Source organism: Garra rufa, chromosome 16, assembly GCF_049309525.1.
Source record: "Garra rufa chromosome 16, GarRuf1.0, whole genome shotgun sequence".
Lineage (NCBI taxonomy): Eukaryota > Metazoa > Chordata > Actinopteri > Cypriniformes > Cyprinidae > Garra > Garra rufa.
Window position 1 is genome coordinate 31,825,752 of NC_133376.1, and position 13,792 is coordinate 31,839,543.

A 13,792-nucleotide genomic window follows, 5' to 3' on the forward strand; every position below is an offset into this window, starting at 1 on the left:
GCACCGGTTGACCGGCCATAAATCGAAACCGGCCGGTTTTTGCATCTAACGCGCGATCGGTTTTTTTCCGGAAGTGTGTACGCGGGCCGCGGCATTCGATTAATTCAGAAACATGTCACTTGTGTGGCGGTTTTTCGAAATCTGTGAGCAGGACGTGAAGATTGCAATCTGCAATGTCTGCAAAGGACAGCCGCTTTTCTGTGCTCGCTGAAGTTGCGCAAGCGTACCTGTCCTCGCCCTGCACAAGCGCAGACAGCGAACGTTTGTTCAGCTCAGCTTCTCACGTGACAGATGAAAAAAGAAACAGACTCACTTGTGACAAAGCTGAGATGCTTATTTTTGTAAAAAGCATTACTTTACTTTTGAAAAGCCAAAAATAAAAGTCTGTTCTGTTAAGAATGATTATTATTATTTTACATTAAAATGCCTGTTGGCTTGCTGTTTTACTTTACTAAAAGCATGTTTTACTTATTAAACTGTATTTACTTTCATATTTTGTATTTAATTTCAGATGTCAGATGCTATTGATTCAATAGCCAAAGCCAGATCGGCCTGTTAAATACTAAATAAACATGTTGTTTATGTTGTTTACTTGCATAACTTCTTGTTTTTGAAAAAATCGGAAATCGGTATCGGAATCGGCCAGCTTGCTTGTAAAAAATCGGTATCGGAATCGGCCATGAAAAATCATGATCGGTGCATCCCTAATAATTCAGTAAGATTTTTGTTTGCACAAGGAGTCTGACAACAGCCAGTGCTCCACACAGAGATCTGATCTTATGATCATCCATTCTTTCTGAAATGTCATGAAGAAACAGAACAAACCGAGACAGACTAAAACCAGAAGAACTGTGGCAATGTCTCTAAGATGCTTCAAGAGACTTCTGCAAAGCTACCTGAAAAACTATGCACAAGTGCACCAAGGGCAAAAGCTGCTTTAAACACAATAGATGGTCACCCCAAATGGTTTAATTTAGTTAATACAAGTTAATTGATAACGTAAACCTATTTATGACATTATTTCTGACAGCATCCTCATTTTATAGCATTTTTACACAAGTGCCTAAAACATTTAACAGGACTGTAGCTATTTAGGTAGGTTAGTTGAAGCATCTTGGAGTCATTGCCACAGTTCTTCTGGATTTAGTCAGTTTATTAAGTTTCTTAATGTCATTCCAGACAGACTGGATGATGATGAGATCAGATCTCTGTGTGGAGCACTGGCTGTGGTCAGACTCCTTGTACAAACAAAAACCTCACTGGATTACAATTTATGGCAAAATGAAGGTTTGGAAATGTAAACTGATATTTCCTACTGACACACTTCAGCAAAACATAGACATAACTGACTTAAAACCATTTTTAGCTGAAGAAAATACTTGTGATCTAATCATTTTGGCCACAACTGTATATAAGAAAAGAAAATGTGCATTACCTCTTTGAATTCTGCCTTTAAAACACAATGTCCTAACGTTGACTGCCACTGTAGTTTCCGTCCACTGTGTTTGCCCAGGTAAAATGTTTTGAAAATCTCCTGCAATCTCACCATCTGGAGAGTGAAGGATATTCATGGTAAAAAGGTTATTACTGTCATGTTTAAGTGTTAAGGAACATCTTATTCAATATCTCATTTCTCAATATTCATCAGAACAGACCTCCGGAGGCAGATGTACTTCCATGGGGACGTATGTTGGCCAGTAACCCATAGTGAGGATGTTCACTGTCAGCTCAATGTTCCCGGGAATATTTTGGCATTGCATGTGCTGAGGTGGAGATTCAAAGAGAGAAAGATGTAACTAGTACTGCTGCCCCCTAACAGTCGACGAGAAGAGGATTGGTCAACCAAAATTTTATTAGTCACTTAGTTGCAGAAAAAAAAAAAAAATTCACAGAAAGTGTCGAAATCACGCACTCCGTGATGGACAGATCGTTAATGGCTGGTCTATGTGGTAATATAGTACATCGGGCAGGACATCCAAAAGCTCACCTATCATTCACTGACCTCAAATATGGCTTATCATCTGAAAGATGTATGTAGTAGCAACTTTACATGGCAGCTCAATCTAATGATAACCTAGAATAAGCTGAAGAGTAGCACACTCACTGCAGACAGATGGAGCCGCCAGTGCAGTCACTTGCTCTTAATATACTCCGTTATTTCTGGTCATACAGATAAAAGTAATACCTCTTTCAAATCTGTGAAGACTCTACGTTTATTTGTGTGCCCTTACAATAACAACGAAATGTTGCGCTTTTGTAATATAATGAAAGTAAGCAGCCATCTCCGTCTCTGTGAACTTAAGCGCAAAACATCGAAACTCTGTGTATACTTGCCTTACAGACATGAAAACATTTATAGAGAGTGAAATGTCTACTTTTAAATGAACCATTTCAAATAGAAAATAAATATTTTCTGATTATGTAATCCGTATGAAACTTGCGTCGAGGCGCATCACAACTGTGGAGAAGATCAGCGTGGCTGACTTCAACTCTTAAACCGAAAACTAAGCAAGCACTAGTTTATCAATAGATTTTTTAAATCTTAATGCAGTCTCCTTGCTGTTTTTCCCTGACACATTCATAATTATATCTGCCGGTGCGCTGTGGCAAGCTTTTTTGTGTGCACTTGAGCACTTATTAGGCCATGTAGGCAATTAAAGACTCTTTATTATGATTTATAAGGTTTATTAATAAACGTGCGACTAATAGTCGACTAATTCTTATAATAAATATCTTTAGTCAAGGGCAGCCATAGTAACTAGACAAAATAAGACAATGTATATGATTTAAATAAAAATAAAAACTACCATTACCTGTTTGAACTGCACCATAATATCTTTTGAGAGCTCCATGTCTTTGAACATTCCTTCGAGCTTACTGGTAAATGCAGCTCCACATTCTACAAAAAAAACAAAAATCACCATTTTTACCTAAGTCTGTTGAAACATCTGTGATAATGATGATGGGATGGTTTGGGAATCAAACATGAAAGGAGAAATGCAATTTACCGTGCTTCAGTTTTGACAGCATTGATTTCTCTGCATCTACAGAGGCACTCTTTCCCACCAGTAACCTCTTCGCCAAGTCTTTCTTGTAGAAGGCCTCAAAAACATCTTTGCCTTGAAAGAAAGATGAAAAAGTCATAGGCTTAGATATTTAATAATTAAAAACTCTCTAGCTCTTTAGAACATAGCATTAAGTTTAAATGCATTACCGTAAATGAACCTGAATATGATCATTATCTTGTCCAACATTTTCTCGAGTTCCTCATCAGTTGCTTCTTTGTTCCCAGCACGGAGCTTTGAATCCACATATTTTGCTGTTGAGCATAAAACAACAACATTAGTGAATGATTATCTTGATCCAATCAGCTTCAAAACTCAACATTTATGAACTGACCTATAAGCTCTGCGGGTTTGTTTGGCCGTTTGTTGATAAAGGTCTCGAAGGCCTCCTTCATGCCATTTACAAACTTCTCATTTTTCATGAAACATACATCAATGATGTGATCGACCTTATCCTTGAAATCCAAAAGCTCTTGAACCATCGTCTTATCTTTCTCTGGGTTGATGACGATTGTGCTACCAAAGGCCTGAGACATAAAAAACAAGACTTGTGATACTGAATGTGCACATTTAAGAAGTGTTATGTTTTTTTCAGCCATCTAGACGAGTTCCCTGCACACCTTAATGTACTCGATCCAGTGCTGCAGAAGCACCGGCACGCCCCCCCTTACACGACTGAAGAGCTGGTACAGCAGAGACAGATCCTGAATACGATTCTCATCCAGCAGGTTATTCAAACCTAGAGTTTGGCAAGAAAACAATCACTTCTAAATTTGAAGATGCTTCACCCAAAAAAGAAAATTCTAAAGAGCTTTCTGACCCTGCACAGGCAATAACGAAATGACCACGTCCAAATCCCAGAAAGGTAGTAAAGGACATTGTTAAAATAGTTCTTACTACCTTTCTGGGCCTTAAACATGGGGTGAAAAAGCTCTCGGATTTCATCAAAAATATTTTCATTTGTGTTCTGAAGATGAACAAAGGTCTTATGGGTTTGGAACCACATAGAGGTGAGTAACTGACAGAATTTTCATTTTTGGTGAACTATCCCTTTAACCATTTGAACACCAAATGCAACGTCAATCATCATCATTTGATACCTTTCTGAAGTGTTGCAGTGAGGTGTTCTCCAAGCAGTTGCTTTTCCACTGTAGCAATGAGGGGTTTTCTACAAATTAAAAAAAGATTAACATTCACATATCTTTTTGTGCCAAAGTAACTTAAATGATAAATGTTAGTTATATTCTCTGAATACTTACTGTGTGCTCTGGTCTAAGTATGTGATGACTCTATCCGCCTCCTCTTCCAGACGTTTGTTGACATGATGGAGATATTCTGGCACCTGAAAGGAAAATATTCCTTATGAATAAATAACTGAAATGTTATGAAGTGAGGCAGAGAAAAATCTAATTAAAAATATAGTTTACAAAAATATATAATAAATGTTATTTTTTTGTGAAACATCTTCATTTAAATTTTTTTTTTTTTAAATACAATCACAGTTCCTAAAGGCCAGAGAGAAAAGCATGACCTTTACTAATAGGGATGTAATGATACCAAAATCTCACAATGCGATAATATCACGATATGAAGTCCACAACACAATATTTATTGCAGTATTATTATTTTTTTAATTAAAAGAAAATAAAACAATGGAAAATGTACTTTCTACAGTTAAATTCTTAGTTAAATTCTAATGCACTTTGAGAGTTCAAAATTAAGTGCTCCAACCCATGTTTCTAAGAAAACTTCTTTTTATTTGTGGTATACTGTCTCAATTTAAATTACATTCACACTGGTGTTTTAAAAGCCAAACAAATTAGAATATAATAATAATAGCAAGTTTATATTAAAGTTATTCCTATGCCAGTAATAGCCATATATTGTCAAACAACTGCACTATAAAATAAATGAAAACAAATATTTCACAGGCATATAATTTTTGCTTTACCCTACAGCAGAGAAATTACACTCCTTTTCTACACTTGAAAGAGACGTTTTGAATTTGGACTGCAGTAATGTTATCCATTTAAACCACTAGCTGTCAGCAATTTATACTGCACTTTTAAGCTTTTACTTTGATGGAAACGGCAGTAGAGCTTTTATTTTGAAGGAAAACTCCAACTTCAGTGAAAACATGCTTACAGAAACGCATCTCACTACAAATCTAGTGAAATGCTATAATCATCTGCCATGAAAATAAAGCATAACTGGTGGCTGTTGCATTTCCAAAAATGCGGTGAACTTACAGTACATGCAATAAACAAGATAACTGCATTCACTAAGAATGGAACCGTTCTGAGGTGCTTTGAAATGCACAGCAAAAACAGACTTGATGAAGAGATTAAGCCAAATTGTGCTTTTGGTTCTTGTTCATTTGACAGATACTGTGCCAAAGCATAATGGCCTAAAACATAACTTTAAAGGCTTTTTATGTTAGAATATTTAAAAAATTCACACTTTTTGCCCAAAGACCGTTCATATCATCATGTGACCACGATTATATTGAGACAATTTTGCCATCGTGATACAATGATATTATTGATAATATCATTATATCCCTATTTATTAGTGGTCTTCACCTCTGCTACACCTCTTAAAAACACGACCACAAAAGACTAGAACACAAATCACTTGGAATACCTGACGAAATGTGATTGTATAGAAAGGTTCTGTCATTTTTATGTTCCACACAACAAATAGCAGTTTATCTTTGTAGGGGTGTAAATAATTTTGAAACAACAACCAAGGGTGACTACATAATTAAAAGAAAAAACAAAAAGCAAATTAGCCTGTATCAGTACAAGCCTGTAGCTAACTTCCACTTAATGAGATATGCCAATAATTTATTGCTCACAGAATCACAATAATAAAACAATGAAATAAATCAATACTTTATGTTGCCCTGATGTGAAACTCACCTCCCTTTCCTGCATGAGTCTTTGGCCCTCTGCAGCATACAGTCGATTTGTCTCCTCCAGAAAGCGCTGCTCAAATGAATCCTGATAAATCTGTCATAAAATGAGCAAAGGTGTGATTACAACAATATTAACACTAAACAAGTTTGGCCACACAGATTAAAGGCTGAATAATATCAGGGATCAAGACCTCAACGAAATATTTAGAGAATTCCCTATGGTTTTGTTTCAATTTTCATTAATGCATTAATGATGAATTACACTTTTTGCTACTCGTGTAAAGATGCAAATGACAGGATGTGGCATAATTTTGATGAGTAACGAACATATTTTTGACTCATTTGACTCAGTGTTACAGTAAAAACCTTACCATGGAGATAAATGGGCCATGTACTTTGAGGGTTTAAAAGCAGAAACATGAATTATGAACACCTACATTAATACTCACTTTAAAAATTTGCATTAATATTAATAATTACTTAATGTTTTGCGTCATATTTATTTCAGCAAAAAAGCTTTTGCACAATTTCTTTTTGCAAACATATATGTTTAGCAAATATAAAAATACATGCTAAACTAACCAGACTATTCAAATACTTGTTACACTCATGTGAAAGTTATTGGGTTTATTTACTTTACACAGACATCCCACTTAAGCAAGCAATAGGTAATACTTAAGAAAACTGAGGAGCAGTTTAATCATTAAATGATTAAAGATTAAATGCAACGCAAACAGAGACACTTTGGTTTTAGCACAATTGAGAAAGCAGGTGAGCTAACCTGCAGATCTGAGAGCATGCTCAGAAGACTCCTCAGGAGACTGCGGTCTATGGCCTCTCCACTCCGCTCTCTCTCAATAAGAAGCAGAATGCCATCGATTGTCTTACTCTGCACCTTCAGGTCGCTGATGATATAGAAACGAAACAACTCCAAGCCCATGTCCCTGAAGACAAAACAAAAGTGTATCTTTAATCACCAGTGGAATGAGCGGCAAAGCAGTGGTAGTAAATAAAGACAGCAAGGGCGACAGTGTCAGTGTTACAAATTTAATATCTTTTGGCAAGAGTGGAGACATACCAGATTGATGGCAGCATTGAATTTTGTAAAACATATGTGCGATCCAAAAACAAAAATATACTCCTAATCATGATCTAGAAGAAAACACAGTGTTTTTGTATTAAAAGCATTTTTGCAAACAGGTGAAAAAACTAAATATACGAACATTTTGTAGTTCAGCTAATTAAAAAATACATGTAAAGATGAGGTCTGCAGTTAGACTGACTTCACTAACCATTTGTCTGCAGTGATCTTGCCAACATTTGTCTATTTTCTTGAGGAACAGAACACTGTCTAGGGCATCCGTGGAGCAAGAGTTAAGAAATGGTTTCACATCACATTATGATTAGCAGTCTGTAAGCAGACAGTCCTAATTAATTACCAGTGACTCAACTTCTCATCATTTCTGAAAAATGTTCCCTCATATATTTAGCTCAGCATATGCACCGTCTGCCATAGTTTTGTAGCATTAATGAGTTTTATGTCAGAAGTTCAGCTATTATATAAAATTAAAGTTTTAAGAAATACATCAATTAAAAAAAAGTGTACAAAATATATTTCTGACACTACCATGCAACTGTTTGGATTTGGTAATTTTTTTTAAAGGAAATTAATACTTTTATTTGGCAAGGATGCATTAAATTGATCAAAAGTGACAGTAAACACGTTTATAATGTTACAAAATATTTCTATTTTAAATAAATGCTTTTCTTTTGAACTTTCTATACATTAAAAGAATCCTCAAAAAATGCATCTGCAAAAATATGTTTTCAATAATTGTATCATGTTTGTGATGGGCCATTTTTTCGCTTCATGAAAAGAACACTGAACTTTTGGACTGCAAAAAAAACCCTCAACCTAACAAGATTTGTGGCAAGGAAAAGGATATTCTCTGAACTGGTCGATCTGCGCCTTGATATGGTCTTCACAGACCACTCTGAGCTGTTTATAGAGCTTGGCGGATATCTTATGGGAGCACAAGTTTTCAACAGCCTGAAAGACAGAAGGGAATAAATAGCATTAGATTCCATGCATATAATAACGGAATGATAAAATAAATATATACACAAAACCTACTTGATAGAGCTCCTCTAGATTGTACTTTATTGAAGTGCTGTTCTGTATGGCCTCTACTGCTTCCTTCAGCTTCTGCCAGGTCTCATTTGTGTAATTCTCTGGTAATTTGGGCTTTTCTGATATAAGATTATACAAAAAACAAACAGTTATGACTGGCAAGTGTTTTAATAAAGGTCAGGTTTTGATTTCGTTTACACAAGATGACAACATGTGGCACAACGCTGACCACTTAATAAATTATTTATTTTAGTTTAAGGAAAAAGTATGAATAAAGTTACAGTAAGGACATAATCATGGGGTTAAACTGGGTAAACATACACTTTGGGGGTTTAAAATACACCACCAGTCAAAAGTTTTTAATATTTTTTTTAATGAAGTCTCCTCTGCTCACCAAGCCTGCATTTATTTGATCCAAATACAGCAAAAACAGTAACGTTTTCAAATAGTATCTATTTTAAAAACTTTTGTAATGTAATTTATTCCTGTGATTTCAAAGCTGAATTTTCAGAATCATTACTCCAGTCTACAGTGCCACATGATCCATTCTAATATTCTGTTTTGCTGCTCAAAAAAACATTTATTATTATTTATTATGTTGAAAGCAGCAGAGTAGAATTTTTTTCAGATTACTAGAATGAATAGAAAATTCAGAAGAACAGCATTTATCTGAAATAGAAATCTTCGGTAACATTATAAATGCCTTTACCATCACTTTTGATTAATTTAAAGCATCCTTGCTAAATAAAAGTAACAATTTCTATAATTTCTTTCTATACTGACTCCAAGCCTTAGAATAGTATAGTGTGTTACAAAAGCTTTTTATTTTAGATAAATACTGATCTTTGGATCTATTCATCAAAGATCCTGAAAAAAAGTACTTAACTGTTTTAAATATTGATAATAATACAAAATGTTTCTTAACCAGCATATTAGAATGATTTCTGAAAGATCAGGCAACACTGAAGACTGGAGTAATGATGCTGAAAATCACAGGAAAATCATAGCTTTGATCACAGGAATAAATTACATTTTAAAATACATTCAAATAGAAAACAGTTATTTTAAATAGTAAAACTTAAAAAAAAAAAAAACATTACAAATCTTACTGTTCAAAAACTTTTGATTGGTAGTGCATGAAGCTGGTATTTTTGTTAAAACACTTACATTAATATTTATTGTAAAAAAAAATGTTTTAATATTCCTATTGTTTTGTTTCATGTCACAAACTTTAAAAAAATTAAAATGACATAATACTTCAACAGAAAAAAAAAACATGTTCATGAGCAGTTAAGATACAAAACTAAAACTAGTGTTTCAAAGAATCTCAATTTATAGTGTTTTTGTTGATGTTGTTTACTCAAGTTATGTTCCTCCATAAACAAACGCAAGTTGCATAACAAAGTCTAGGCTATATATATAAGCGAGTAAATATAAAAAGCTAGTCTCCACTGTGACAGAAGCACATTTGTAAGAGAGTTACTTAAGTTGTTTACTATTGCTTGAGGTCGTGGCTGTAGCCATCATTTATAGACATCACAGGTGCGTTTGGCCAAAAATGCTGTTTAGGCAGACAGCTTGCCAAGTTTGGAGACACAGCTTAAGATGTTTTCAGAGGACCACAGACTCTTGACCTAGCGTTACCTTTAAAGTTCTTGATAACAAGTTTCTTCGCAGCACCAGGTTTACTGTTGGAAAAGGTGGCGGAGCCCGCAGACTTGGTCAGTCCGTTAGCATGATGCCCGACACCACCGGGCAGGAACACATTTCTCGCCTTTGAACACGACTCAGCAGGGTTACACGACTCCTCGGCCATCTTCACATCCAGTCCGATCAAATCCAGCGGGTCCTCGAACCTCAACTTCTTCTGGATATGCTGCTGCTGCTGCTGCTGCTGTTGCTGTGAACTGGAAGAGCAGGACGTTGTGGAGGAGGAATTACAAATGGCTTTAGGAGACAAAGATATTGAATCAATGTCTTCCTTGTCGGAACTGTTAATTTTCCTCTTCTTAGAAGACGTTAAGCTACTATCGTTGTGAACATCAGAAGCTGCCGGTCTGGGCTCTTGGGCTGGCGGTGGGGGATTAGGGGAAGGTAAACCTGTTGGAAACATGAAAAAAGAAATACCAAATCAAACCGCTAATCTACTAATGCTACAATCCCGGGTGTGGACGCTTTATATTCCTCGGTCTCGGTCGGGGCAAGTGCAACCTCGCGGCTCCGAGTATGAAGAAGGAGAAAAAGAGGATAAACTGAGAAGTGCAGCCCCACTTGGACCCTTCTCTGTTCTTGTTATTGCCAGCAGAGGAAAGATGGTTGAATACTGCTTCCTCTCGCTCGAGCACACTCCGGCGCGCAGCACAAAGTCCGTTGGATTACAAACTGCTTTTCGCCGAGGGCTGTTTGCGCTAAAGCATTCTGCCGGACGCTGGCTTTCAGCTCGGGAGATATGCTGGTATTTTAGGTTTGAGGAAAAGTCCGCGGGGAAATAGTAACTTTTCTAAGAGGCGACGCTGACCCGCCGGAAGTACTTTCGACCGTTGCGCAGCTGCTGTTGAGGCGCGTTGGTTAAGCGCAAGGCCTGACGTTTCCGGTGCTCTCCTCCAGGGGGCGACAACATATCGTTCGCAGACCAGTCTCAAAACTCTTAAAAACACTTGAGATACAGTATTTCACCTTTTGATATTTTAAATAAAATATATCAAGCTATATATAGGTTACATAATAAAGGTTTTAATGTATCATTTGTCTGGGTTCCTGCACATGTTGGAGTGAAAGGAAATGAAGAGGTTGATGTATTGGCAAAACAGTCTCTTAAATCACAAACAGTAGACTTGGAAATTGCATTAAGTAAAGCTGAAGCTAAAGCAATAATTAAAGTTCATACACAAAGCAAATGGCAGGAATATTGGAATATTAATGACACAGGTAGACATCTGTATAACATTCAAAAGATAGTTGGAGGGGGAAGAGATTTGGGTAGAAACAGAAGGGAAGAAATGGTCATAACCCGTATTAGAATAGGACATACAGGACTCAATAAAACTCTCCATATAATAGGTAAACATACAAATGGATTATGTATATATTGTAATCAACTTGAATCTGTACAGCATGTGATAGTGGAATGTCATGCATATGAAAATGAAAGGAAAATATTAAGAGATGTATGTAGAAAATATAAAGTCAAATTTCAAATGGAAAATATACTCGGAGCAGCACTTAAGAAAATATTTGTACAGTTAATCACATTCCTGAAAGAGACGGGTCTGTTTGAGAGAATATTTTTTTTTTATTTATTTATTTATTTTTTTTTTTATTTTTTTTAAATATGTAGTTTGTCTGCCAATCTCTTGTTCCACACTCCAGTCCAGTTGGTGGCGGTAAAGCACCTATCAGTTGGTTTGCCAACCGCCATAAAACGCTTCAGAAGAAGAAGAAGAAGAAGTATTTCACCTTTTTCTTTTTGAAAAGTAAGATTTGTTATGTTTTTTTAAAGAAGTCGCTTGTGCCCACCAAGCCTGCATTTATTTGATCAAAACCCTGCTGAAAAAAACAGCATATGCTGGTTAGGTATGTTTTGGTGCTGCTGAAAAAAACAGCTAAAACCAGCCTAGGCTGGTTGGCTGGTCTTAGCCGGTTTAAGCTGGAAGTAGCTGGTTTTAGCTGGTCTCCCAGCCTGTCCAAGATGGTCAGGCTGGTTTTAGCTGGTGGTTTCCCAGCCTAGCCAGGCTGGAAAAGTGGCCAAAGCCCCTCTAAAACCAGCCAACTAGCCTTGGCTTTTAGCTGATTTTTTCACCAGGGATGCTGGTCCTTTGCTGGTTTATGCTGGTCCTTTGCTGGTTTATGCTGGTCCTTTGCTGGTTTATGTTGGTCCTTGACCAGTAACATGACCAGCATAGACCAGCAAAGGACCAGCATCCCAGCACCAAAACATACCTAACCAGCATCTGCTGTTTTTTTCAGCAGAGAAGTACAGCAAAGCAGTATTTTTTGTAAAATATTTTTACAGTTTAAAATAACTGTTTTCTATTTGAATATATTTTAAAATGTAATTTATTCCTGTGATTTTAATCTGAATTTTTAGCATTATTACTCCAGTCACATGATCCCTCAGAAATCATCCTATTCTGATTTCATTATTGCATTGAAAACAGCTGAGTAGACGTTTTTCAGGTTTCTTTGATTAATAGAAAGTTCAGAGGAACAGCATTTATCTGAAATAGAAATCTTTTGTAACATTATAAATGTCTTTATCATCACCTTTGATCAATTTAAAACATCCTTACAAAAAAAGTATGAATTTATATAATTTGTTTCCCAAAAAAGAGCTTTGAATGTTACAAAAGTGTTTATTTCGTATAAATGCTGATCTTTTAATCTTTCTATTCATCAAAGAATCCTGAAAACTGTTTCTTGAACAGCAAATCAGAATATCAGAATGATTTCTGAAGGATCATGTGAAACTGAAGACTGGAGTAATGATGCTGAAAATTTAGCTTTGAAATCACAGGGATAAATTACATTTTAAAATATATTCAAATAGAAAGCAATTATTTTAAATAGTAGAAATATTTCACAATATCACTGCTTTTGCTGTATTTTGGATCAAATAGATGCAGGCTCGGTGAGCAGTAAAGACTTTTTTTAAAAACATAACTTTTGACAGTGTATAACTGCACTTTATGCCATTTGAATTGCTTTGTGATTCTAAATTGTTTTGATTTAGCTAGAAATTATGTGTATAATGTGCTTTATAATAATATGTTCCCACTATTGAGTCACAAAAGGTCAGCATGTGTTCAACGAACTTTATCTTTTTGAGTGGTTGAAAATGGTTATGATACAGAAAAAAATGTTGCAATATGGTATAACAGTATACACTGTTTTTATTTTTTTTTATATGTGACCATGGAACACAAAACCAGACTTGAGTAGCACGGGTATATTTGTAAGCAATAGCCAAAAATACATTGTATGGGTCAAAACGATAGATTTTTTTAATGCCAAAAATCATCAGAATATTAAGTAAAGAGCATGTTCCATGAACATATTTTGTAAATTTCCCACCGTAAATATATCTAAAATTAATTTTTGATTAGTAATATGCATTGTTAAGAACTTAATTTTGACAACTTTAAAGCCGATTTTCTCAATATTTAGATTTTTTGTGCACCCTCAAATTCCAACTTTCAGCCACATATTGTCCTATCCTAACAAGCCATACATCACAAAAAAAAAAAACTTATTTATTCAGCTTTCAAATGCTGTATAAATCTGAATTTTAAAAAATTGACCCTTATGACTGGTTTTGTGGTTTAGGGTCCTATATGCGAAGTATGCTGTTGTTAACATTTTTTGTTTATTTTTTAAAGTCTGATTTTTGGTGAATTGTACTGAATCCAATTATAGTTTGACCTTGACTATAACCATCATACACAGATTTCAAAACTAATTCAAGGGCTGAGATATGAACCAATACAGAAACTGCTTATCAGAAATTTAAACTTTAAATATTCACGGCATCAAGTAGAAAAAAATGTGATAAATATAGCCTTAGAATCTCTATATAACATTTAGGAATTTACTAATATTAAACTTTCACACATAAACGCAATTTTTCTGTGCCCCTTAAATCAGACTGTATGAAATCAGCACCTACACCTTTTGGTATTAATA

General features: G+C 35.4%; 1 protein-coding gene across 1 annotated transcript; it reads right to left on the bottom strand.

Moving 5' to 3' along the window:
- Positions 1-1,390: 1,390 nt before the first annotated feature.
- Positions 1,391-10,632, bottom strand: cul4b (cullin 4B). The gene is made up of 16 exons (XM_073820230.1): positions 9,758-10,632; positions 8,117-8,232; positions 7,929-8,032; positions 7,275-7,344; positions 7,061-7,134; positions 6,764-6,926; positions 5,987-6,076; positions 4,325-4,407; positions 4,166-4,233; positions 3,686-3,804; positions 3,400-3,592; positions 3,215-3,319; positions 3,009-3,119; positions 2,814-2,899; positions 1,656-1,763; positions 1,391-1,549 (listed from the first exon to the last, which is right to left on the bottom strand). The coding sequence occupies exons 1-16, from the start codon at positions 10,224-10,226 to the stop codon at positions 1,391-1,393; spliced, it is 2,118 nt and encodes a 705-aa protein (XP_073676331.1). The 5' UTR covers positions 10,227-10,632.
- Positions 10,633-13,792: the final 3,160 nt, after the last annotated feature.